This window comes from Leptodactylus fuscus, chromosome 2 (assembly GCF_031893055.1).
Source record: "Leptodactylus fuscus isolate aLepFus1 chromosome 2, aLepFus1.hap2, whole genome shotgun sequence".
Classification (NCBI taxonomy): domain Eukaryota; kingdom Metazoa; phylum Chordata; class Amphibia; order Anura; family Leptodactylidae; genus Leptodactylus; species Leptodactylus fuscus.
This window is the reverse complement of record NC_134266.1, coordinates 253,271,759-253,299,090: the sequence shown is the minus strand read 5'-3', so window position 1 is coordinate 253,299,090 and position 27,332 is coordinate 253,271,759. Positions and strand designations below refer to the sequence as shown.

At 39.4% G+C, this 27,332-nt stretch overlaps 1 protein-coding gene across 5 annotated transcripts in view; it reads right to left on the bottom strand.

Annotated features, from left to right (window-relative positions):
* PSPC1 (paraspeckle component 1) overlaps positions 1 to 27,332 on the bottom strand; it is a 65,976-nt gene that overhangs the window by 26,258 nt on the left and 12,386 nt on the right. For 2 of the 5 annotated variants that reach the window (XR_012715117.1, XM_075266066.1), the window contains exons 7-8: positions 14,219 to 14,276; positions 8,038 to 8,225 (exon numbers count right to left, since the gene is read on the bottom strand). The exons of 1 other annotated variant lie outside the window; for it this stretch is intronic. Coding sequence is in view for 3 of the 4 variants with exons in the window: in XM_075266066.1 (XP_075122167.1) it covers positions 8,038 to 8,225; positions 14,219 to 14,276 (246 nt within the window). In the remaining variant the exon portion in view is untranslated. Of the gene's footprint in view, positions 1 to 5,005; positions 5,473 to 8,037; positions 8,226 to 14,218; positions 14,277 to 21,542; positions 21,800 to 27,332 lie in introns of those variants that run through there. 2 more of the 5 variants (XM_075266065.1, XM_075266067.1) reach the window with 2 other exon arrangements.

Genomic DNA, 27,332 nt, shown 5'->3' with positions numbered 1-27,332 from the left:
CAGATCACTGGGGGGGTAACCGAGGACTGTACCCCTTTTGTTGGGGTATTGCTCCCCATTTCAGTGTGGCCAAAAATAGCCCCATCACAGAACACCCCTCAAAATATTTTTACTGTTTTCACAACCTTCACATTTGTAAGCAATGGATAGATTTCATAGATCACTACTAAACAATGAACAAAACCACTCCCTTAGAAACAGAAATAACTTTAGATCTAGAAATATAGATTTAATTGAATAAACGTTTATTACCATTCCATAATAGCAATTGCACGTGGATAGTTGCATGTATTATAGTGGACGACGCATTCAGAATTCTGCAGGCTTCAGAGCTGGAATCTGGAAGTAGTCACTGCAGGTTCACAGACTGTATAAAGCTTTCTTAAATGTATTGTATGCAGGAAAGTACAGTCTACACCAGGCACACACTTGGACTGTCACATCGCACTGTAGTAGCTCAGACATACTGTTTTGGGTGGGTAGGTCAAGCTTCAACTGTAAAAGGAGTTCTTCTGGTTCATTAGAATCACTTTTTGAACAGAGACCACGTTGGAATAACCTTACGAAAGGCCATTCTTCTCAGATTCGCGCCGCTGTTTCAGGGTTACTTCTTTTTTCGCCGTATGCAAATGAGTCTTCAGAAAGCACAAGGGGCATCCTCTGTGCTGTTCGAAGACTCTCTAGCGACACCTCAGTCTTCTTCTCCTGACTGCCTCTTCATCGCGTCTTCAGCCGAATGAGCAGACTGCGCATATCCATCGGCAATTTTCCTGTGGCCGAATAGATGCTTGTGTAAGAGGCCACAGGACAATGGCTGACAGACATGCACAGTCGGCACTTTCGGATGAGGTGGCGGTCGGGAGAAGAAGATGGAGGCGTCGTGGGAGTGTCTTCGGACAGTAGAGGGACCCCCCCTGTGCTTTCCAGAGACTCATTTGCATACAACAAAAAACAAAAATTAAAATAAATCAAAGCAAGATAATGGAACGGCGGTACGGATCAGAACAATGAAGGTAGGAGAGGAATAGCCTTTCTTAAGGCTATTCCGATGTGGACTTAGAATCCCTTTAATATGAGATTGCCCATAAATTAAGTCATCCCACTGGTGAGGTGTTGGCAGGAGACTATCCCCCCCACATCATAGCCCTCTCCTGTGAGAGGGACAGTACATGGAGACATGTCATTTCCATGGGGGTCACAACCTCTTTACTCAGCTGATCAGTGGAGGTGTTGGGAGTTGGACCCATTACAAATCTGATACTAAAGATTTACCCTAATGAATACTGAAGACCATAAAGATTAAGTAATAGCAAGTTTTTATAGAGATATTAAATGTTTCTAGGTGAAAATATGTAAGTGAACTCTAACAAAACATGATAAGCAACAGAACTCTCAATTATTCAATTTTGGGGGAAAGCAACAGAAAATTGTTTAAAAAAAAATGTTAATTTGATTGCAAACCTCTTTCTGTATCAAGGCTTAATGCATATGACCCTACTGCAGTAAACAGTAAAACCTATGAGTTATACCATGCTGTAATAAGGAAACCATAGCTCTAGACATGTTATACCTTTGTATGCCTCCATGTGATGTGGTTTTAAGCTAGAGCCTCAGTCTTTATGTAGCATTTTTGAAGCAAAATTTATGACCTAGGCCAGGAACAGATCTGGAAAGAAGAAAAATTAAATACCAAAACAAAAGATTTAAGCTTAGGTCACACGTGGCAAAAACGCAGCTAAAAAGAGCAGAAGAGGAAAAAATACAGCAAAAAATGCAGTGGAAAAAATGTGCTTGTACATTTTTTTTCCCCATTGCATAAACGGAAAGGAATAGTGTCCAAAAAGATAAAACTGATCAATCTATATTCTCAAATTACAATACAGGGAAAACAGGAGAAAGATGTAATGTGGCAAAAATTTAAAACCCTCACCAAAACTTCTTCAAAACAAAAAGTTTAACGTAAAACTCGATTTAAAAAAAATTAATAAAAATAATGAAGTATCACCAGAAAACAACTTCAGGCCGGGGCCCCACTTGGAATTAAAAAATCGTGGTGTTACATTCAGAGCAAAGTGAATGGTATTCTAGTGACTCCCATGCACACTTTGCGGTTAAAAAAAAAGGGTGGGGGGGGGGGTTGCGGAATTTCCGAAACCAGTGCAGTTTTATAAATTGCAGCAAGTCAATCATGCCTATAGAAACGCCAGTGGTTTAACTATAGATATAATTGAAACAGTCTGCAGAGGAATCCTCTACAAACTTTCTGTGTAAAGCACTTTGGGAAGAACCATGATACACTGCCATCACCACTTTTACATCAATGTTTTTGTATTTCTTCTTCTTGCATACTACTTGTATTTTTTGAATGCAGCCTTTGAAAGAAAAAAAAAAAAAAACCACAAACTCTGAAAATACCTGGGCAAATATTTCATACTTTTGATCAATTTGGTTAATGTACTAAGCACCATATAACAACAAATTATGAAAATTGTGCACAAGCATAGTATATTTCCCTATTCCAATAAACCAACATTTTGTTGACAAAATGACAAATTGCACAAAAATGTAAAACAGTCTGAATTATAAAAGGTAAAAATAGCAATTTCATGCCATTATTTTTTTTCCAAACCCCGAGAACTGACGCACACAACATGTAGAGAACACCCTGAGCACTGTTCTTATATTTATAGAGCAGGTCCTATGAAATAATGTAAGAGAGCATCGGAAGAGCCTTGGCTTACACACTGTTTTGTGCATGAGGCCTTAACCAAAACAAAGTAGTTTTCTTTTAAAATTGAGAAAAGTATTACACGGTACTTTTTAACCAGATACACAAAGATCATACCCTAGAAAATTCACAATATCACAAAGTTTAGAGTGACTATGAGGAATTCAGACAGATATCCCAAGCTTTTGCAGAAGACTTTACCCATATACTGTAACATACTGTTCTGTGGACGATTAACATGATCAAAGCCACTGTACACTTGTAGTTATTTATTATATAATTATTTATCTGCTCCTCATATGAAAACAGCTGAATAGGCCAGTCTCAGACAAGTATATGGATTAGTGTCATATCCCAAAAGGCAGATCTACTGACCCAAACTTACGGCATTAAAGAACTTTGATGCTGTGAGTTCAAGTCAAAGGCACTTGTTATACACTTGTGTGATACTGGCATTAAAATCCATTAAAATGAATGTACTCTATCAGGCAGCAGATATTTAAACGGTATATTTCTGTTACATACTACACATCCACAGAATTGGGAGTAACGTACTGATCAGTGAGGGTGTGACACCTGGGACCCCCATCAACTATAAGAACTGGGGTGTTCTGCATCCTAGTTTGAAAGAAAGATACAGATTTCAAATGTGTGCCATTGATCCATCGCTAACAAAAGGACTTGTTGGATATAGATTAAGTATGGCTCTCAGCTATCTCCAGCTGTTCCCACAGAAATTAATGGAGTGGTGGCGCCAATTTCCCACCTGCTTCTCCATTCAAACTGGGGTACGAAACAACCAACTCATTTATAGGAAAACCAACAGATCAGCAAGCTACCCCTTATCCTGTGGACAGAGAGAAACGTCATAAGAATAACTACTTAAGGCTAAAGCCCCATGTTGTGGAAATGCAGGTTTTTTTTTGGTTTTTTTTGTTGTTGCAGATTTCACTGTGGTTTTTTGAGCCAAAGCTAGAAGTGGATCAAAAGGTAGACCTATAAGAACTTCCTATATATTTCCCATTTCTTTTGTAGCCATTCTTGGCTTTGGCTCAAAAAACCGCAACAAAAAAAGCTGTGTTTTCGCAACGTGGGGGACTTTGCAGGCAGTTTAGATATTTAAAAAAATAAATAAAACCAAAACACAGGGTGTGTATATATTGTATATATAATAACAGAAAATGTTGAAGTGTACTGCAGGGTAATTTAAAAGGCCATATCAACCTTTATAACTTCATAAGTGGTGACAATTAAAAATCCTCTATCACTGAGTCTATGTCAGGTATGCAGACCAATTCATCAATATGGCAATAGACCACAAAAAAAATTTAGTGCAGTCTGATCCTGCAGTCATCCTTTGACTTTAATACATAACCTATGAGACACACAAAATGTGGTCTAATCCACAGGTAGCATATGTTATAGGGCACAATTAACTGAGCGGATAACTTGCTTTTTAGCCAATTCAAGAACAGTCATTCACCATACATGACTGCTAACTGGAATCACTAACTCAGAATGGACACTGCTCAGCTCCTCCTGCCCTCTAAGGCCCAGTTCACATCTGTGTATGGGTTTCCGTTCGGAAGTCCACATGGGGACCCTCTATACGAAAATCTAATCTACATAAAAAAAAACGGTTACTTTAGGAAACCTGTGGACCCCTTAGACTATAATGGGGTCTCTGTGGTTTCCACACGAAAAATGTGGAGAGAAAAGTGCTGTTTGCAGGAGAGGGGAACGGAATGGCCCGAACACAAATGTGAACCGGGCCTGACATACTAGTTGTACAAACTGACATGTTTCAAATGAGATACTTTATTTACCAAGGCAGCATTAAATAGTCCTTCAACTCAAAGTTTATTGTGCTACAAAATATACGCCAGATAGCATTCATAACTTTCTTTTACACTCAAGATCGTATCACAGCAAGTTGTGTGGCTTGCAGATGGTGCGAACAATCATACTATGCTACTAAAACATTATCACACTGGTGATGGCGGCTTTAAAAAGGGAAATGGCAAGTGATAAAACTGTACGTAACATGCTACATTGTGCTCTTCCAAGTATTATGGCCAGTTAAGAGTTAGTTTCATGAACTCTTAAATTCTCTCGTGCAAGTTGAGAGATCAAGCGAAAGGAGTGGGGAGAAGTGTACATATGAATGTGGAGGGAAAGAAGGGGCAGTGGATATACAGAGCATCCATGAGTGGGAGGACAGGCAATTTATTCATCTGGACACTGAAATTCTACCTTTTAAATTGCTTTATTAAACAATTCAAAGGAAGTTTGCCTTTATTGTGATGGTATAAGCTGCATGTTTTACAATACTATTACAAATAGAATAAATCACAGTAACATTCAACTTTCACAATGAGGCATGATAAATCTCATAAGATCAAAAACACATTAGGTATGAGTTACAGAACAAAATCTTCCTACAAATGCTATAGTTAAGACAAAACAATAGGTTCAACTTTAAAAAAAAATATATAAGAGAAAGGCATTCCACTGGAATTCATCTACTGAACAGATTCTGCATGGTATGGAATGATATACTAGTAACGGCGACGCTTGTTAGATCCATCAAAGTTTCCCCCTTGGTTTCCTCTACCATAGCCACCAGGTCCACCACCAACTGCATTAACACCACCCACTGCTGGCTGAGCAGCTTCAGTTCCTGCTCTGTTAACCATAGGAGATCCCATTTGGGATGGAGATGGCTGTGAGAATCTATCATTGCGCTAGAGTGCATTAGTTCAATGCGGAGTCCCAAAAGGTTAACATTTGTCATTATTATTGGATATATTCACAAAGTGCAGTGATGACGTTCAGAAGACAGTCCAGGAGAGTCGAACATAGAGGGAAGAAAGGAGCAACTAAATTAGTAACTAGATTACATGGAAAACAAAAAAATAAAAAAATTATATATAATATATGTGCTATTATGCTTTATAAACTTCAAAGTAGTTTATATTCTTTACTCAAGGAAACAGAAAGGATAATCCTACAGAGTGAATAAATTATTTTACTATTACTGACATGCAAGTAAGTCATATTACTGTAAAAAATGTATATCTATATCAAGACCTACCTAGCACTACAGTTTTAATGCTCATATCACTTCGCAAAGGGATATGTTTTTGCAGAAGTATCATATTTACAAGGCAGCTTGGCTCAAACATTCATTACAGTATAAAACAAAAGGTATAGGTCAAAGTTGGAATGGAAAACGCATGCTATATTGCATGTACATTTAGTAAAATTTTTGCAAGTTACAAAAAAAAAAAAAAGTGTTTATATGCAGTTTAGAAGTATGGTCGATAATCTTAATACATACTAAATAAAATAACTTAAAAATTTAGTCCGCAATGCCCTTAAAAATATAGATTTTTGAAAAGTACCGTATATACTCGAGTATAAGAAGACTTTTTCAGCACATTTTTCATGCTGAAAAAGCTCTCCTCGGCTTATACACGAGTCAGGGTGCACGGAGCACAGACTGGAAGGACCTGGAAGGGGGAGGTCCTTTACTGCTACTGCTCTGTTATTGGCTTGTCATGAGGTCACGTGACTGATGTCATCAAAGGTCCTGTAGCCACTGGTATGTAACATCTGCAGATAAGGTTGAGTCTCAATCCTAGTAGCTCTGCCCACACCAGAGTCCGATCACATGGTCATGACGTCATCAGAGGTCCTTTAGCACACTAGGATTTAGCATCTACCCTGCAGATGAGTGGCCAGTATTCATTGTGTCTTATGGAAGATGTCTGTTGTATGGAGGAGAGGAAGCTACAGTAACGTGACACACACAGGGACCTTCCTTTACACTGCCTATTAATGTCAGGCATTTGAGGTTATTAATTTGGTTTCAGTAACACCATGTGCCTCACATTAATAACAGTTAACCCCATCATGTCCCTCATATTAACCCCTGTGTGACCCATATAAGGGTTACTAATATGTGAGACACATGAGGGTACTAATGAAGGACCTTAATTATGAAGATACCTAATTATTACCTCCATATGCCCAGTAACTCTTATGTGAGGCACACAGGGGGTTAATGTGAGGGACATGATGGGGTTAACTGCTATTACTATGATCCTCATGGAGTTACTAAGCTGCAATGCACATGGCCAGACTCCTTATCTGCAATGGTGCATTCCCCCCCCCCCCCCCCCGGCTTATACTCGAGTCAATAAGTTTTCCCAGTTTTTTTGTGGTAAAATTAGGGGTCTCTGCTTATATTCGGGTTGGCTTATACTCGAGTATATACGGTAAATTGAAAGTTTAAACTTGTCAAGAGCTTAAGATTTAAAGGGAATCTATCACCTAAATTCAGCAATATGCGATAGACATATTGCTAAATAGCCTTTAAAAAGGCTATTCCGGCCCCGCAACTCATTTAATAAAAGACATCCCCCCATTATTAAGTTTAACCTAAAAAACACTGTGGGCGTTTCATGCACTCCTCCACGGCATCCATCATTGATGCCCTCCTCCTTCTTTTGCGATGTTCCTAATTTCACTACACAAAAACTTTTAGGAAAATTAGGAACATCGCAAAGGAGGACGTCTCACGGAGAACAAGCCAGAGGAGGACATCAACGATGGATGACGTGGAGGAGTGTACGAAATGTCCACCGTGCATAGTAAGTATACGTTTTTTTAGGTTAAACTTAATAACAGAGGGGAAGGGGGGGATGTCTTTTATTAAATGAGTAGTGGGGCCGGAATAGCCTTTTTAAAGGCTATTCAGCAATAGGTCTATCGCATATTGCTGAATTTAGGTGATAGAGCCCCTTTAAGATCTATAATAAAATTTTAAAAATATAAATTCCCAATGTTACAAAAAAGTGGAAAAAAGATTCTGAAAAACAGCATTATACAATCTAATAAATCTCATAAAAGTAGTGTAATATGCAAAGAGACTTATTATCCTTTTAAGAATAAGAATATGTTGTGTTGACGGCGAATACAGGTTCTTTTTCTCTTGCATTGCTTTTAAAGTAAAGTAGTCATTTGTCATTTTAAAAAAAATTCTAATCAAAAAATTATTTTTTTACTACATACTAAGCATTCATATAAACACTAATATGAACAAAACTAAAATAATTTGATCCCTCCTATCCACAGATATATATATATATATATATATATATATATATATATATATATATATATATATATATATATAGTGTGTTATATAACGGCCATTTATCACTGAGTGCAATAGAAATGAGACAACTGAATTTCACATTTCAATCACAAGTACATTTTGAGAAGAAAAACTACTAATACATTACCACTGCTCCATTATCTGGCATCATTGCAGCTCCAATACTTGCAGCTCCCTCAGAGCCCATTGCAGGACCAGGACCCATTGAAGGGCTTGAGACAGTTGCTCTGTTGTTGATATTCATCCCCATCATTGGAGGAGGAGGTGGAGGAGGAGGAGGACCTTGGTTACCAGCAGGGGCTGGGCTATAGGTATCTATGTAAAACAATCTATACTTAGAATGGTTCTTGCATCTCCTGCACTCATTGTACATTTTCAATCTACTTCAAAATCGATAATGATTTACTTTATATAAAAAAAACAAAAAAAAAACCTAGAGGTGTATTGAAATACACAAGGTTACACACTGTTCCTTAAAGGAGTTCCCCAACAAAATTATCTGGCATTGGCACCCAATTGAATAAAGAGAGCAGGGTTTTCACGAGGGTTGCAGTCAGTCTTTATGGCAGTCCGATAGAGATAAAGATTAGCAACGCACCAGCTAAATAGTAACTCTGCTCGCGCAGGACTCCCAGTGACCAGACTCTTCTCTCCTATCGTGATGATAGGTGGTATTTGTGGGAAAGAGGCTTTGGGGGCGTTCACACTTGTGCCATTGTCTGTCCTTTGTGATTCCACCGAAAAGCCAGGAAAAACTGCAGAGGGACGGCTTGCCGGTGGTCAGTTTAAAAACACATTCATTTCAATGGGTTTTTAAAGCAAACACTTGGGATTCGTATGCAGCCTCTCCATTGTGAACCCCTTTTTTTTTTTTTTTTTTTTGTGCAGACACAAAGTTCTGTATGTCCGACTTAGTGCCGATGCAAAAAACAAAACAAAAAAAAAAACAACGGTTTTACAGCAGAGAGGCTGCATACAGATTCTGGAAGTTTGCTTTATAAACCCATTCAAAAGAATGGGTTTTTAAACTGACCGTATGCAAGCCGTCCCCAAAGCAGTTTTTCTCGGGATTTAGACAGAATCACAAAGTGCAGACAGCGATGCTTGTGTAAACACCCCCTTTCTAGCTAATCCTTTATATAGGTTTACAATGGAATCATATACCACTTACTAATAAACTGGTGCCTATTTAAAGAGGACCTTTCACCATATCTGGGCACAGGCAGTGTTATATACTGCCAGAAAGCTGACAGTGCGCTGAGTTCAGCGCACTGTCGGCTTTCCCAATCTGGGCCCGGTGTGAAGAGCTTACGGTCCGGTACCGTAGCTCTTCTATGTTCAGAAGGGCGTTTCTGACAGTTAGCCAGAGACGTCCTTCTTCACAGCACAGCCAATCGCGCTGTGCTGTGAGAGCTGGGAGGAACGCCCCCCTCCCTCTGCTCGCAGTACTCGTCCATAGACGAGCATTATCAGGGAGGGAGGGGGGCGTTCCTCCCCGCTCACACTGTACAGCGCGATTGGCTGTGCTGTGAAGAAGGACGTCTCTGAGTGTCAGAAACTCCCTTCTGACCATAGAAGAGCTACAGTACCGGGACCGTAAGCTCTTCACACTGGGCCCAGATCGAGAAAGCCGACAGTGCGCTGAACTCAGGGCACTGTCAGCTTTCCGGCAGTATATAACACTGCCTGTGCCCGGATATGGTGAAAGGTCCTCTTTAAAGGGATTTCCTAGGAATAGGATTGCAATCCCCTGTCCTTAAGATGGGTAATGAACCTCAGACTAGTGGGGTCTGACATCTGAAACCCCACAGAGGTGGTGACTGAAGGGGCCAGAGTGTTAAAACCATTAAGAGAGGACCTTTACCCCACCACCAACTTGGGCTCTTTTCATCCTTTAATCGGTGCCCTTCCACTAATTCCAGCATATTGGGAATTTTATTCTCTAGCCCCCACGCTGTTCCTGAGCCATTAGTTCAGTTTGTTTTGGTGCTCAATATGCTAGCTAAACTACCTCATGTCAAGTGGGTGGGGTCAGACAGGAGCAGATATGGGGATGTGACTCAGGGAACAGTATCAGAGCTCAAATACGGTGTTGGCCAAAAGTATACCGTACCGTTCCTCCCCGCTCCACAGCACAGCGCGATTGGCGCCGCGAGGCAGAAGGACGTCTCTGGCTAATGGTCAGAAACGCCCTTCTGACCATAGAAGAGCTACGGTACTGGGCCGTAAGCTCTTCACACCAGGCACAGATCGGGAAAGCCGACAGTGCGCTGAATTCAGCGCACTGTCGGCTTTCTGGCAGTATATAGAACTGCCTGTGCCCGGATATGGTGAAAGGTCCTCTTTAAGATACCAATGCCAAACCCAGCAGCTTTACTTTTTGCTTGTATTAAACACAGGGTCACCAGGTCATTATTAAAACGAAGTCAGGACTGGTAATGGTAAGACAGAGACCTGGGAAATGTCCACCTGTAACAAATACAAGCCATGCTGTCTGTTGCGGGCCTGAGATCTGGGCACTGGAGCAGCCATTTCAAATATAAATATTCATAATGGTATATCACTCGGTTTTAAACCTATACAAAGATATTTTTCCCAAGCCGATAAACTCCTTTAAGGATGCAAAAACCTTTAGGTTAACTTCTCTCAAAAAATCTTACAATATATGCAGTAATTTCATGCGCAACTAAACTTTTGGAGAACTTTTGATTTTGATGTGTCATTAATAAATTCTGCTGCAGCTGCATAATTGATATCCCAAATGGGATAACTGGGTTTTCAACATAGATTTACCAAGAACAATATCTCCTCTTTCATAGGACACCAAAAGCAAGTTTCTATATTTTATAATGCCTGAGATTAAAGAGTCCCTCCCCAAACTCATTTTCTCTTCACTTCACACAGCCCCACAGGAGACAAAATGTGTTTAAGTATATTACAAAATTTATTAATGACAAATACTGCCAGAAAATCCAAACGTTTAGTTACACTTTATATAAGGGATAGTCAGGCTGATGGTTATAAAAAAAATAAATTAAAAATCCTTTAAAACTAGTGATTTCCATACTTTCTAATAGGTGGCACCAACTTTTGCGTGAGAGAAACAAAATGATACAGATTGCAAGCTTTCGAGACTACTAGGTCTCTTCATCAGGCATAGTATGACAATTTCTGAAGGCAAGCATATTTATACACCAAAAGAGGCGCAGGAATCAAGTGTTTGGTGCAACAGGTGATGGAGAGCAGTATACACACAAATAAATAAAGAAGTTAAAAAAAACAAAAAAACAAATTATCAGTTCAAAGGATGGCCCTCTGAGTTTTTGTGGTCCCTTTGATTGGTGATATGATGCTTAGTTCTTACAGAAGGACATAAATCCATGCGACTGATTTAACCCCCTCTGGAATGTATCAGAGGTGGTCATGAGTTTATATTCCCATATTCTTCTCTCTCAGATTTGAAATCCCCCCTTAAAACCAAAATCTTCGTGTCATTGATGATATGATTTTGATTGCTGAAGTGTTTTGGCACAGGGAGGGCCATTCTCTGCTCTGTAATCATGTGGCGGTGCGAGTTCATCTGCAAAGCTCCCCAATTCCAAACAAGACTACAAAATCACAGGTACCTTCACCTGCAGCACACCTAATGGGGTGTATTTAATAATATGTATCAAATGCCCTACGGGGGTCATTATGTAGGGTAGACAGGGCAGACACTCAGAATGCGGATGAAGTCCGCATGGATTTATGTCCTTCTTTAAAAACTAAGCATCACATCACCAATCAAAAATAAAGATGGAGAGTCTTCAGTAGTTGATACCTTTTTAATGGCTAACAAAAATGATGAAAGATTGCAAGCTTTCAAGACTACTAGGTCTCTTCATCAGGCTGGTACCATGTCTGATGAAGAGACCCACTAGTCTCAAAAGCGTGCAATCGGTCATCAAAAGGTATCAACTACTGAAGACACTCCATCGTTACATTTCATATCCACTGGCTAATAGGGTACAAACATATATTTTTCCTTATCACCAATCAAATGGACCATTAAAAGTCAGAGGGCCATCCTTTGAACTGAATTAGTTTTTTTAACTTATCTATTTGTGTGTATACCGCTTTCCATCACCTGTCGCACCAAACACTTGATTCCTGTGCCTCTTTAAGGGTACACACATATACATGCATTCAGAAATTGTGTTATACCATGCCTGATGAGGCCTAGTAGTCTCAAAAGCTTGCAATCTGTCATCATTTTGTTAGCCATTAAAAAGGTATCAACTACTGAAGACTCAATTTATATTTCCTATCCACTGGCTAATATGATACAAAGATATTTTTTTTCCTTATACTTCGACCACTAAAATTAATCTGAACCCCCCTTTTTTAAATTTTCTGATTCTTTGACAGATCAGAAAGCTGAAAACAATACAGATATCCGCTTAGTTCCACCTCATAGAGTATAATGTGCCACTCACAATGTATTATCTGTATATACCGTATTTTTCGGACTATAAGACGCACCCAGGTTTTAGAGGCGAAAAATAGGGAAAAAAAAATTTCAGGCAAAAAATGGTAAAATATTTAATATATGGGAGTTGTAGTTTTAGAACAGCTGCAAGGCCACATTGACAGGTGACCCTGCAGCTGTACGGGGATGTATAGGGCGTTTTTTTTGTGGGGCCAGGTGTACTTTTTAGATATACCATTTTGGGAAATGTTTATTGCTTAGATCACCTTTTCTTTAATTCAGAGGCAAAACAGAGAGAAAAACCTGGCAGTTTAGCACTTTTGATTTTGACGTTCACTGTACATAAAAATATTAGTAGACCGGGCATTTTCAGACACAGGTAGACCTAATGTGTATGTTTCACAGTAATGTTATACTTTTATATGTATTCTAGGGAAAGGAGGTGAACTTTTATTTTATTTTTTATTATATTTTTTTTTTTTTTTTTTACTATTTTAATATCCCCCGCCTAGGGGGCTTGAACCTGCAATCATTTGATTGCAAGTCCCATAGACGGCAATACAAGTGTATTGCCGTCTATGGGAGATTCTATACATTACTATCGCGGAGGGTCATAGACCAGCCGCGATAGTAATATATATCTATGACAAGCCTGGGAGCCTTCATTAGCTTCCGGCTGTCATCGGAACAGGTCGGCTCCTGCGGCCTCGCCGTGCAGGAGCCGGCCTGCATCACTAAAGGTATGGGGCCGGTGGGGGGGGGGGGGGGGCTAACTGACTGCCGGGACCTGTGGAGGAGGAGCGGATTTGCAGCATGGCCGCGCTACTGTCACCGCTGGTTTTCTTCAGCGGCAGTAGCGCGGCAATCTGCAGGCCCCGGCAGCTAAGACAGTCCCCGGCATCTGCTGTAATAGACCGGCGGATGCCGGGGAGTGTCTTAGCTGCCGGGGCCTGCAGTATTGTCACGCTCCTGCCGCTGAAGAAAACCAGCGGTGGCAGTATCGCGGCAATCTGCAGGCCCCGGCAGCTAAGACACTCCCCGGCATCCGCCGGTCTATTACAGCAGATGCCGGGGACTGTCTTAGCTGCCGGGGCCTGCAGATTGCCGCGATACTGCCGCTGAAGAAAACCAGCAGTGACAGTAGCGCGGCCATTCAGACTATAAGACGCACCCTCATTTTCCTCCGAAATTTGGGGGAAAAAAAGTGCGTCTTATAGTCCGAAAAATACGGTAGGCCCCACATTGTATAATATCCTCACACATAATATAATTCCCCTGACCCTAGCATCCACACAGTATAATGCTCAGAGTCTGGAGCTTGAGCAGTTAGTACAATTCTTCTCAGTACTCACTGCTCTTAGATCTGGGGACTGAAGTGTTACGTGTATCAATGCACATACTAATGCCAATGCCATATTTAAAAAGAACAGAATATATGAAGTGTTTTACATAGATTTGAACAATTGAGATAAGTACAAGGTATATATTATGTATCCGCTTTTCCTCACAACAGATCTGAAATTACCATAGTTACTAATTTATGGAATATTTGTACACTGAGAATACAGTTAGCAGTATATCCAACTGAAAAATTTGGTGAATATGACATATTTGTAAACGTCTGAACACACAGGCTAGGATAGTTATGACCCTATCATCAACATGGAAGTGTACTTAAAATTAAAGTAGCTAGTTCACATAAAAATTATGATTGACATGAAAATCCTTATACAGAGTACAGGATAATATTCAAAAATGTCCAAGTTAACTACAATATCAAACAATGGGTTTTGTGGACAAAAAAAAATAAAAAAAATTGGTTTCCATTAAAAATCCCTACCTCCCATGTTTATTGCTCCACGGACGCCCATATCACCCATTCTCAAATCCTGTTCTCTCTGAAAATAAACACAGTTTTTGTAGTCAACCTAGATCAAATTAAAGTTAAAAATATGTAGGGAAGGAGCATTTAAAAGTATTTAATATGATATTTTGGAGCCATCATGCAGAAGAAAACAAAACACAAAAATATCATCACTTATGCGGAATTAACCCTTGCTCGAGAAGCAAAATAAAGTCATAGTAACTATACAAAGAGCAAGCACAACACAAGCATTTCACTATTATACTGATACATTCCTTTTTATCTGACATACTTGGCTTTGTTACTTTTTCTTGATCTAGCGAAAATGAAAATATTAAAATTTGCACGCAAGAAAACTGATATTCCAGGTGTCATTTCCAGTTTGGGTGGATCATGAATAATTTAGACTTAATAAAACAATAAAAATGTACACAGACTATCCAATTCCAAAAGTAGCCAAAACTGCTGTAAAAAAGTTGGAGGACTTCTCACTGTACTGGTTAGTAAACAGTATATTGGATATTAAAATAAAAAACAACAACAATGTGGCATTGAAAATAAACACATTAAGGAATTAAATGTAGAAAGCACTATAGACACCTTTCCCATTTCGATCAGAATATAGGTAGTCTACTATGCCTACATTAGACCCTGGGTAGGCAATCGGTAGATCAGAGTCTACTAGTAGATTTATCAAGTGCTGAGTAGATCACAGCGTCTTAAAGGTGGACATACACCAAAGATGTCAATTTTCTGAACAACTTGTTTTATAAGGCTGGTCCATGAAGCTTGTCTGCCCCTATGACAAGGTCATAAGTCGAGAAATTGATAACTTGTGAAGTTGCTTTTGCCAAACAGATTTGCAAATCCCAAGTTCTACAGTAAAAAGTGCAATACATCATAAGATAATTATTATACAAATCAGTCCGGTGGTTAGCACCTAGTTTATTTGCACCACGAGTTGCCACAGGAAGCCTCTTTTTGCTTTTGTCAAGAGATCCTACCCAATGAAGTGCTATTGTGGTAAGACTTTATGCCCTATGTATTTTTTTCTTTTTTGTTATTATGTAATAAAGGTTTTTCAGTAAGGGGGTATACTCAATTGAAAATAAATAAAACGTAGCTTTTAATAAATATGATTAAAAACAAACTATTTATGTATCTCGTAACTGCTATTGTGTTACAGTGTTAACAACAAGTATTGCACACTTGTATCCTTTCATGGATAGAACATGGGGGTGGTCTAAGTCGGGGATAGCCACACCGCTAGCAATGATACACATTAGTGGCAGAGCGATGTGGTATTCACCCACCCGTACGGCCAGTTCCCCCCAGATAACTCCAAGGGCCAATGTCAGCGCTCCTGTCACTCCTTATTAATGTCTACACAAGATACGGTCACTGGGTCCAAAGTGACAGGCCCTCTTAGCTGTATCAATGTGAGTATAGCATTCTGCCCCTAATAGGTCGGATATAGTAGGTTGTAGCTACACTCACTACAATCTTTACAGCAGCTCCACTAATAAGTAAATGTAAAGGAGTATACTAGGAACATGGCATTTGTTAGCCCCATTTAAACACTCTACGCGTTTCGCAAGGCTCATCAGGAGAGTTTAGAGGAGAATATTCAAATAAAAAAACAAAAAAGGTTGCGGTAATAACCACATTTCCTGGGACCTGGATGGTAGGTCCCAGTATATATAGCAGATCCGATGCCGACCGCTACGTCAGACGGGTTTATATAGACCGTGTTCCGGTCAATAGCCACGCCCCCCTAACACACTTCCGCCCGCTGGAGCTATGAGATGGATCCCCAGCGAACACGTCATCAGGGGCTAGAGACGCGTGGCATTAGTAAACAACATACGATCATCTCTGACTCAAGTGGGAAGCCAGCGCTGAGTTCAAGAACAGGTAAATGATACACTATATTGTTACTGTCACCATTGCGTATATCAATCGAGACCGCCACCAACACACTCGCCGGTTATACACAAGATCAGCACTTGTTAGGTGTCCATAACCCAGGTAAGTGATACATTGTATTTTGATCTAATACAGGAATACCTATATGTATCGAAGTTTCAAACTCAATAGCCGATTATACAAAGAGTATACACTTACTCAGTGGCAATTGCCCGATACAGACATAGCACCTACAGCTCCGGTAGGTAGCCGGTCATATTAACCCTTTATCCTCCTATGGGTTTCTCCCACTACTAATACTAGGGACTGAATCCTACCCATTCCTTGTTTTCATATATACTATAGGAGGTACTTGGTGCTCACTACTGTATCAGAGCCAAGTGTCAGGATTTGCTCGGTGTCCATAACACATGTAAGTGATACATTATGTTTTGATCTAATACAGGATTCCCTATGTGTATCGAAATCCCGGACTAAGTAGCCGATAACACAGAGTATACACTTACTCAATATCAATAGCCCGATACAGCCATGGCAGCTACAGCTCCGGTAGGAAGCCGGCCATATTAACCCTTAAACCTCCTATGGGTTTCTCCCACTAGTAATGATGGGGAATGAATCCTACCCATTCCTCGTTTTTATATATAATACAGGAGGTACTTGAAGTTCGCCACTATACCAGAGCCAGATGGGGGGACACCAGAATCCATGCTTGTCCCCATAGAACCATTAGTCTGTACCGTTCTAAATGAAAGGGGTGAACGTGAGAGCCTCATTAAGTCCGTAAGGACTCATGCTGTTGAATCTAAAGATCCACTGCGTTTCTCTCCGCAGTATGAGGTTCTCCCAGTCTCCTCTCCTGATGGATTTTTTGACACATTCAATAGCCTGAAATCTTTTTTCATCAAAGGTCAATTTCCTTTTTGGATCTAGAGATATCAATATCTGAAACAAATGAATTGGTTACAACACTATTTCGTAAGGAAACCGCCACAAATGCTCTATTACGGTGGGATAGCCACCACCCGCAGCCCCTAAAGAGGGGGATCCCGAAGGGGCAGTTCCTACGAGTTAGGAGGAACTGCTCCAGCATCTCTGAATTTGACAGACAAAGCGAAGCATTGCTGACACGTTTTGCTAATAGAGGCTATCCGAGGTCTTTGTTGGAGCAGGCTAGGAGGCAGGCAAGAAACACCCCAAGAGAAGAACTATTAATACCTCAATGCAAATCCCAAGATACTAACATCATTAGAATGATAGGGACCTACGATCAGCAATCACAAGAAGTGTTGGGAATTCTCCGGACTTACTGGGGGATTCTTCAGCAGGATCCCGACATTAGGGAGGTTATTACCCCAGTACCCTCATTAACCTTTAGACGTGGTCGTAACATTGGTGACAGAATTACAGAATGACAGAATGGTGGGTGAATACCACATCGCTCTGCCACTAATGTGTATCATTGCTAGCGGTGTGGCTATCCCCGACAGACCACCCCCATGTTCTATCCATGAAAGGATACAAGTGTGCAATACTTGTTGTTAACACTGTAACACAATAGCAGTTACGAGATACATAAATAGTTCATTTTTAATCATATTTATTAAACGCTACGTTTTATTTATTTTCAATTGAGTATACCCCCTTACTGAAAAACTATTTATTTTGGATATACTAGCCCTTTGATACAATATGTAATAAAGGTTAGCACAAAACAAGCAAAAATAGTAACGTACAAACTATTTTTGGCAGAGCCAATATATATTATTCAAAACGTGAGAATCTAGAAAAAGGTCAGTTTGGGGCTTCCTTGGTTCTCCTCCATGTGGATTTTATTCAAGGCATCAATATTGGTATCTCTCTTTGGCTTTCAAAGTAAATATTGAAGGTCTCAAAATAATTTAAAAAAAAAAAAAACTGATCACAAACTGCAGTATGACAAGTGCTACTCCCTTAACATGCTTACTGCTCTTACAGTCTTACATCCTGGAAATAAAAATATAAAAAAACAAAAAACTTGATAGTCTTCAGTAGTTGATACCTTTTTGATACTGAAGACTATCAAGTTTTTTGGGGGGTTTTTATATTTCCTACCCACTGGCTAACACGGTACGAGAACAAACATTTTCCTTACACTTGAAATAAAAATAGTAATAACTGCGCATTTTTTTCTCCACCCCTTTTTTATGCGCCCACTTTTTCCATCACTTCAAAAGTATAAAAATAAACATCAAGTAAAACACTGACACATTGAAGCAACGATTGTGAAGTTATACAGTACGTTCTTATAAGTAGCATTAGACAATGGAACTGCAAGCAAATGAACATTTGTTAAAAAAAATTACGTAAAATTCTAATACGATTGTTCAGACAGAATAAAAAAAAACAAAAACAAGTTCTGTATAAACAAGAAGTTTGGTAAACATAAGTCAACATCAAAAGGGCCTGAAACATTAATACAACGAATAAGAAATTTTTATATCAAAGTTTATGAAACATTTCACAATAATTTAAAGAACCCTATATAAGAAAAGAAAAAAAAAAATTATGTTTAGTTCAGTGTAAACTGCAACAAAAATAAAAAATCAAAATAAAGCAACACCATTTGTGGCAAATTGCAGTCTAGTAGCTTGATACACACCACCATATATGTATGGTTGCCATACATGTACTCACTATGTCTGGTGTAAGCTCAATGGTCATGACTTATTTCCAGTTGCACAAAAGGTGGACGAAAAACAAAAACAAGACATTAATGAAGGAGACTGGGATAGGAGGGAAGGCCTTGCCCATGAGGGCTTACAATCTACAAGATGGCAAAACATTGTTTCACCAAGAGGATGACAACCTATACATGACTAGTCCCGTTTAAATATTAAGTCAATACAAGTGCATTCAGCGTAGGCAATTTTCCTAGTGCAAAATATGTTAATAGTGCTAATTTATTACAATGAATCAGTGTGAAGAATATCACTTTGCCAAGCTGCATGGCACACTTACAATCGCCCTTCTTACCTTCTGCTCAGAGGATAATATGAAACAAGCTTTATAAGTTTTACATATTTATTAAACCAAATCGGTCGGAACCAGTCACGAACATATACAGAGTGTACACAGAGGAGTGTCAAGCTAATACAGGTAAAAGCACAATACAATACAGAAAATAAAATGGGAATAAAAGAGAAAAATGAATATCGGAAAAAAAAATATGTAATCTGGACCACTGAGGCCCGGTTCCCAGTCCCTAGGATCAGAAAGAGTGTTAGAGGGTCTGCTCGTACAGAAAGGACACTACAGCTATCAAGCTGCCTCCTTCCTGAGTGCCCCAGAATCTTGGTCTGCCTCACAGTAAAAGGCTAGTGTCTAGCCATACCTCCCTTAAGGGTAGCCTCCCCTCCTCTTCCCCAACTGCAGAATCTTGAGAAAGAGGGATACTTTCCCCCGCGGCTGAGAAAGATGTGTGTCTTGGGATTGACTTAGGGACTTAGGGTCACTAGCCCACTCTCTTTTCCTGGACATCTGTTGCCCAGGGGTAATAAACTGGCTGGCCAAAAAGGCCACTCTCCCATGGTATACACATAAAACCACAGAAGCAAAATGACAACCAATGTAAACAGCTTAAAACACAACCTAAAAAGGTATGTGTAGGACTGATATGAACAAGGAATAATACATTTCAAAGAAAGATGTAGAACGTCAGGTCCCGATCACAATCAGCAATAATAAATCAGAAAGATTTAAAAAAAAAAAAAAAAAAAAAAAAAATTGTATATTATATATATTGGAAACACACATGAAAAGGTAAACAAGAAAAATACTCCAATTCTATACTGACCTCTGCAATGGTCCCTGACTGTCTTCATTGACTTGCTTGCACTAATAACATACAATAAGACCACTGCGGTCAATGACTGGCCTCAAAGGCGAAAACGGTAGGATGGCACAAGACCAATAAATCCAGATAATGTGGATACATGGAAATAGGTGAAGTCATAAATGAAGGACATGTGAATACAATGAAAAGGTGAAGGGAATTCAAAGGTGTACGTCTAAGAACGAATTTTATATACATATAAATAAGTTGTCCAGGATTTAACGCTGTACACCCACCAAAGACTAAAACTAGTGATGCTGCCAAAGCCCCTATTTAGAGGACAGTTTTGTCCCCAGGTTTAGCAGTCTTTACTCTAACTGTAAAGCACTTTTTTCAGTGCCATAGAACTACAGGGCTCCTGATGCTACATCAAGAAAAACTGATAGTTCGACATTAAGTATATTTTGCCTGCATTCTCCACAGCCAAAATACTTATCAGATATTTTAGACAAGTATTTTGCCTAAGTGAACACACACTATAACTTTTTCCTCTGCAACATACTCATCAGAAAATGGGATTGCAATAGAATAAGTATTAGATATCGAGCTAAATACAAATGCATTGTTCATTTACACAATGATATTTCCAGAAGACATGCTTTCCCCAGGCTAAATGGCTATTCACACCTGTGTGTTCAGTCTGAAAAACAGTCTGTGTGACTGCCAAACTGACAACTATCAGTTCAGTACAAGACTGCTATGGCTGTTCAAGAACGGACGACTTGACAATTGCTATGATGCAGAAAGCTTCAGTCACATGGCCTATATAATGACCATGTTTCATAAAGGAAACAATGGTGTGTGAATAGCCTTAAAGAGGACCTATCATGTCCTACTGCACATGTGGTTTTATACACCGCTAGAAGGAGGAATTCAGTCCTGTCGGTTTTCCTGTTATGTGCTCTGGGAATGGAGATAGTGGTGCAGTTAGTTTCGAGACCAATCTCTGCCCGGTGTCAGAAGGGCATTCCTGACAGTCTACCTGGGATGTGAGGATTTCAGATTTCTAGCGGTATATAAAACCGCATTGTGCAGGACGACATGAAAGATCCTCTTTAAGTTCAAGTACACACAACTAAATTTGGAGCCGGTTTTTGTAGTGGATTCTACCTCAAAATAAGCTGCGAATTTGGGCCAGAATTTGTCTCCCATTGTTTAACACTTCTTTTTCTCAGGACCCCAAAGAAGCATCCTGCTCGATCTTGCTGCAGATTGCCCATAGAGAGACACTTAACAGTCACATTGTTTCCGAGGCTGGTCAGCAAATAAAAGACATGGTTTCGCTGCAACAAGAACAGAGTCGGAAAGTCGAGAGGATTATGAGGCATAAGAAACCCCAAAAGTCCTACACTTTCTGCTGTGTGAACCTGGCCTTAGACTAAAAATGTTTCCATTTCTGAGTCTGTTTAAATAACAGATGTCAGAGTCAAAACATTAGGCGTCCAATTTTTTATTTTTTTTTTATCAATTTACAAGCACACGCAAAAAACCCCGCTAAAGCAGTAAAACATTTACCTATGTAGACGCCTCACTTAAAAGCACAACGGTCACAAATCTAATCTGACAAAGACATATTACAGTTCTTAACATGGCACTAGGACATTAAAGTCCAGGCAAGGTTTGGGACAGCGTTGTTATTTAGCCATTACAGGTGTTAGGTTGAGCCTTTCCTGTAGTTGGGTTTTCTTTTTTCCATGTTTTTTCCCCCCTTGTCTTGTGGGTTTCCTCTTCATCCCAATTCTCATTGAGGTGTGAATCTTAAAAAATTATAATTACATTTGTTTTACCACACACAGGAATTCACTTCTCTTCAGATAAAAAAAAAGACATTTGGCAACACTTACACTTTTTGCCATTTTGTAGAAGGAATTACTCTGTAAAATCCTTTTTTAAAAAGAAAAAAAAAGTTGCACTGGCCACTATTGCTTTTTTTTTTTTTTTTGCAGGTTTTATCTTATGCAGCACAATGCGATCCAATGGAACATGATAGGTGTGAGGTCCAAAAGCCAGTTCTACACACACAACATACAAAAAGGCACAACTGCTCAATTACCATTTTGCCTGCACCCTACAGGACATTGTTAGTATTGTGAAATTGACCTCAAAGCTCACAAAATTAAACCCCTCCAGGTATTCGGACACACCTAGGAATTAGGTATGCAGTATGGGCAAAGCGAACATAATAAATGTAATATATAAATTCTGGGTGCGCCACAATCCCAATATCTGGATGGCACTTACTGGAATTCTACTCCAAAGAGTCTAAGGCTAGGTTCACGTCTGCACTCGTGTTTTCATTCGGAAGGTCCACTTGGGGACCCACCTGAAAAGAAAACTAATCCGCATTAAAAAAAAAGCAGTTACCTTAGGAAACCCGCGGACTCCATAGACTATAATGGGGTCCGCGTAGTTTCTGTTCGGTGAGAAAATGCGGGGAAAAGGGAACGAAATCCCTGAACGGAGAGCCAAGCCAAGATGTGAACCAAGCCTTAGAACAAAAAATCAGGCCTGTGTTGAAGAGTCGGGACCAATTTTGAAAAAAAGAGGTTGGAAATAAAGTTACTGACCCCAAATTCAAAATAAAATGTTAAGTCCTTTTAATTATACAAAATTCTATCAATTTTATAATTATAAATATAGTTTATTACATATTTACTTTCACAGGAAACCCATAACTTGCTTTTTAATGAATTAAAAAGTTTTAATGCTGACTGACTATTTATGAAGGAGTCTGAGTAGGAGCAGTACACAGAATCTGAGAAGGGCTGTGGAAAAATAGGAACCAGGGGTTTGTCCTACAGACTGCATCCGTGAATGAAATCATGCCCAAAAAAAAAAAAAAAAAAGCAACAAGTTTGCTCCAAATGATTCTTTTGCACATCTTTTGCTAGCCCCTAGATGTTAGAGATATACCCAAAGGGCTGCTCGAAAACAAGTCATAGAATGCCCAATAAAGGTTTGGCCTATAGGAGAGGATTTCTGCCAATCGCTAACCTTAGAAATGGAGCACCTCTTTTCCTAAAACATGTGTACCTTTCGTGGACAGTGAAAGCTAAAAGCTTTACAACACTGCTAGATACTGTACATGAGAATTGATGAGAACCTTTGTGGAGAAGTGAAGGTGCAGCCAGATCCCGATCACAGCCTATAATCCTGCTAGCTTGCTTTCCTATTCCTCCTCGCTCTACCATACTGGCGAGAGCCTGCCAAGCTGAATCAGTGGCCGCGCTGCTGTGTACACAGGACTTAAACGCTAACACACTTTCTTTAAGTTATTCCATGTTTAGTTAATATAAAACATTACGTCGACTAAAGAAACTCAAGTCTCATCCAAATGACACATACTAAATGAATGGCGTGTGCAGCCTGTACATGAAGCATAATGAATCATGATTTACATAAGAAACTTGAATTTACACACAGAGGGGGTTTTTTTGGAAGATCACTAGAAGTACATGCCAAGTACTAAGCTAAAACAGTATTTTTCAAGGATTTAACAAAAATGGTATGGGAACAAATACAAATTAATCATATTTTTCAATTTGTACGCATTGACTTTAAACACCACTGTAGTTCGTCTATTTTCTAAGGCATCAAAAGAATTAAAAGTTCAGACAATTCCGATGAGGAATTATTTATAAAAAGTTGGAAGGAAACGCTCAAAGATAAATGCATAAAATATGAAAGTTGTAGCGTGATGCTACATAAGCACCAATGTAACAAGAACATTATGAACCCCGGCTTAATATACCCAAATTTACAGCATTAAATATATTCAAGGAACCCTAAAAAGACTCCCCCCGTACAAATAACAGAAGGTCAACATGTTCATACCTGAAATCAGAAAGTAGATTAGGACTGAAAACATCTGACACACACTCACATCCATCTTTCCCAACAGACCTTACTTTTCTTGGTTCAAAAATAGGCAGAGTATATGCAGAATTGCATGAAGGGTTATTTAGGTGTTAGGCCTTAAAGTCCTGCAGATGAGTGGGAGTTAAAATGCTGGGAGATATGGAAAAGGGTGTATTAACCTCCATTAATATAATTCTGAATTTAGTTATTACATTAGTCTAATGATCTAGAAAGAAGATATACATCATCTACATTTTACAAACTCATTGGGATAGTTACAATCTGATCAAGCTACTGAAATAAATATCTAAAAAAAATTCAAATTCACATTTTCAGTTTCCATGTGTAAAGTCACTGGACAAATCTTCAGCTATGTTAACAACAATGTTATTTCACACTTATGACAGATGAACATGGTTACCTGTCCTACCTTTTGTGAAAACCTGCACATGCAGACTAAATCAAGAGCTAAACATATTTCATTGAGATTACAGAGAACACTAATTCAAGGGTGTACACTGGTACTAAGTGACCCCCTTTCCACAAGAGAGAGAATTGCTAGATCAGTGGGCGCCTCAGTCATGGACAAGAAAGGAGTCACACAAGAGCTCCATTTGCTGTAGATGGGACTGGCTGAGATACAATGTCAATCATTGAAAGCAGTGGTACTGCACCACCAATCTACAGAAGCTCCAGACCCTGTCTGAGGACCACCATTCTCATGATTCTGGAGCATGGTCCAGGGGATAGATCCCCACCAAATTAGTAGTTTCCTAGTAGTTAGTTTGTTTACTTTTTTAAAGGAGAGGCATGGTTCTCAACACGGTCATAAATAGGCAGGTAGCAGTCACAAGAAGATGGAGCTAGAGCTTTAATCAGCCCTCTTCTCACAGACACAACCAAACGAAATTACAACAGATCCCACTGACACTGGGTTTGCCTAAGTTAGATTTTTTTTTCCCCTCCCAGTAAGAAGCGTGCGGTGAAGTCAAAGAGAAATATAGATCCCCTGAGGATGAAGCAAATAATGGCAACTGTGAGCACAGCCTTAACGTGTCTAAATATATTTAGTGCAATTACTTTTTCGGAAGAAACCACAATCATAACTTGCAATTTGTATCACATATCCCAGTTGCCCAGGAAGGAGAATCAGAGAGCTAAGACTCATAATAAAGCCATTATAAAAGCAGTGTAAGCCATGAAGGGTCTGTACACCATATTCAGAAGGTTCCTTGGGAGAGTAATCAAATGTATGAAGTAATGGTGTGTTACAGAATATGCTCAGAGACACAAATGGAAAATCCAGCACTTAAACATAATTGCAATAACTCAATAATTCAATTTCATCACGTTGCAGATATTAATTTTTTTTGTTTGTTGACTATTTAAATTTTTCAATTATATTACAAAAAACTCAGATCTAACAGAGATGTCCCATGAAAGGGAAGCAGAGTCCCCACAAAGTGAGGAAGGAAGGGGAGGGGTTAACAGTGCCAAAACAACAATTCATATTAAAACAAACATGTTACATATTAATGGATGACATAAATAGTATAAGTTTAATATATAGTATCAGTCTTGTTTAACTTGGTCTCTTTAATTCCTGTCCACTCTGTAGATGATGTCCAGTCAGCAGCTAAATAGGATATGCAAGATACATCCTATATATGGAGTTTAGATTCCTGAGAGCTGTGATCTGGGAATACAATATGGCTACAGTACCTGGAGAGAAAGGGAGTTAGGCCCCATACACATGACCATGTGCACAGTCACATTTGCTGGCCGTGTTTTTCAGAGCTAGCACACTGGTCCATTATATTCTATGTCCCCTGGCCTCATACATACGCCCATCTATGAAGCAATGAGTCAGGGGTAAAGATTAGGACAGGTCCCATTCCTGTCGATTTTGTGGCTCAGGCTCACTTAAAGTAAATTAAGTGGTCTGTAGAGGAACAGGCAGCCCACAGATATTCATGTGACGTTCAAACACGGACCCATGAATGTAACCTTAATCTCAGAGACACCTCTCTCATCATTGGTTCAGGTTTCTGCTCTCTTGCACCTCCTCAGACTGGCTGTTGTATATGAACACTAACCCATACTTACACCAGAGACAGCGGATTAATATTATGGCATGGACAGAATGATTATAAAGCCACAGATTACTAATACAAGAGTGAGAAAATAGTGGTTAAATCAGGTTTTATATTACAAAAAAGCAAAATTTAAAAAAAAAAAAAAAATAAAATAAAAAAAAAAACGCACAAAATACACTTCATGTGCCAGAAACGTATCCTCCTCCACCTTACGCTGGGTGCACATCTGCGCTCGGTCTCCGTTCTGCAGGTTTCCGTTTCCTGCACGAAACAGGACATGAGACGGAAACCTGCAGACATTTTTCAAACCCATTCATTTGAATGGGCTTGGAAACTGCCGGCTGTGAGCGCCGGGGAGCGTTTTGTGCTCTCCGCAGCGAAACCAGTTTTTTTTTTTTTTTAACTAGACACAGAGTCGGACATGCAGGATTTTGTGTCCAGTTAAAAAAAAAAAAAAAAAAAAAAAAAAAAAACACGTTTCGCCGAGGAGAGCACAAAACGCTCCCCGGCACTCACAGCCAGACACGGTCTGTCGGGTTTCCATCTTCTGTCTGCAGAAGACGGAAACCCGACAGACGGAGATTGGGTGCAGATGTGAATGAGCCCTTAGGAGTCGGCATAGATTTGATGTAAAATTTACATTTGAACTTGTCCCTCTACACCAAAAGAAAACATTTCATCTTTCTGTCTCATCCAACTAAAGATTCCTACAAGGATTGAAGGAAGCGAAGGCTATAACATGACTTAATAGGAAAATATTCAGATATAGCTAAGGAAACACTCACAGAATTATATACATTTTTGGGAAATGCATACATAAATTGTTGAAGAAAAAAAACAAAACAAAAAAAAGAAGGAACTTCTTGAAATTATCTTTCATTTCTGCGCAACCTAGAGATGTCTAACATTGCATTAGGCAAGGTGCCAATTACTGAGAACACCCCCTGCTTACTATAACAAAGGGGCACAAGCACCTTCCACTCACACTGGCCACCCTTGACAATAAGGAGAAGCCAGGTTAAAAGCTTGTATAAATGACCTGAACGCCGAGATAAAACAATGGAAGATGGCTGGCATTAAAAAGCAAACTCATCTGCTGGTCCTAAAAAATTACACAAAGCTATAAAGCCACCCACAATTTATATTGTATTTCATGAAATGATAACTGTGTATCATATAAGCGCATAAACAATAACATTTCCAGAACAAACTGATGCACAAGTTTAGCAGCTAGGGAATACAATTATTTCAGAGAAATCTGTTACTGTGAGATACCTAAGTCAAACTTGGTCGACTTTACAATACACAAGTGTGAAAATCTGTATCAAAAAGAGAA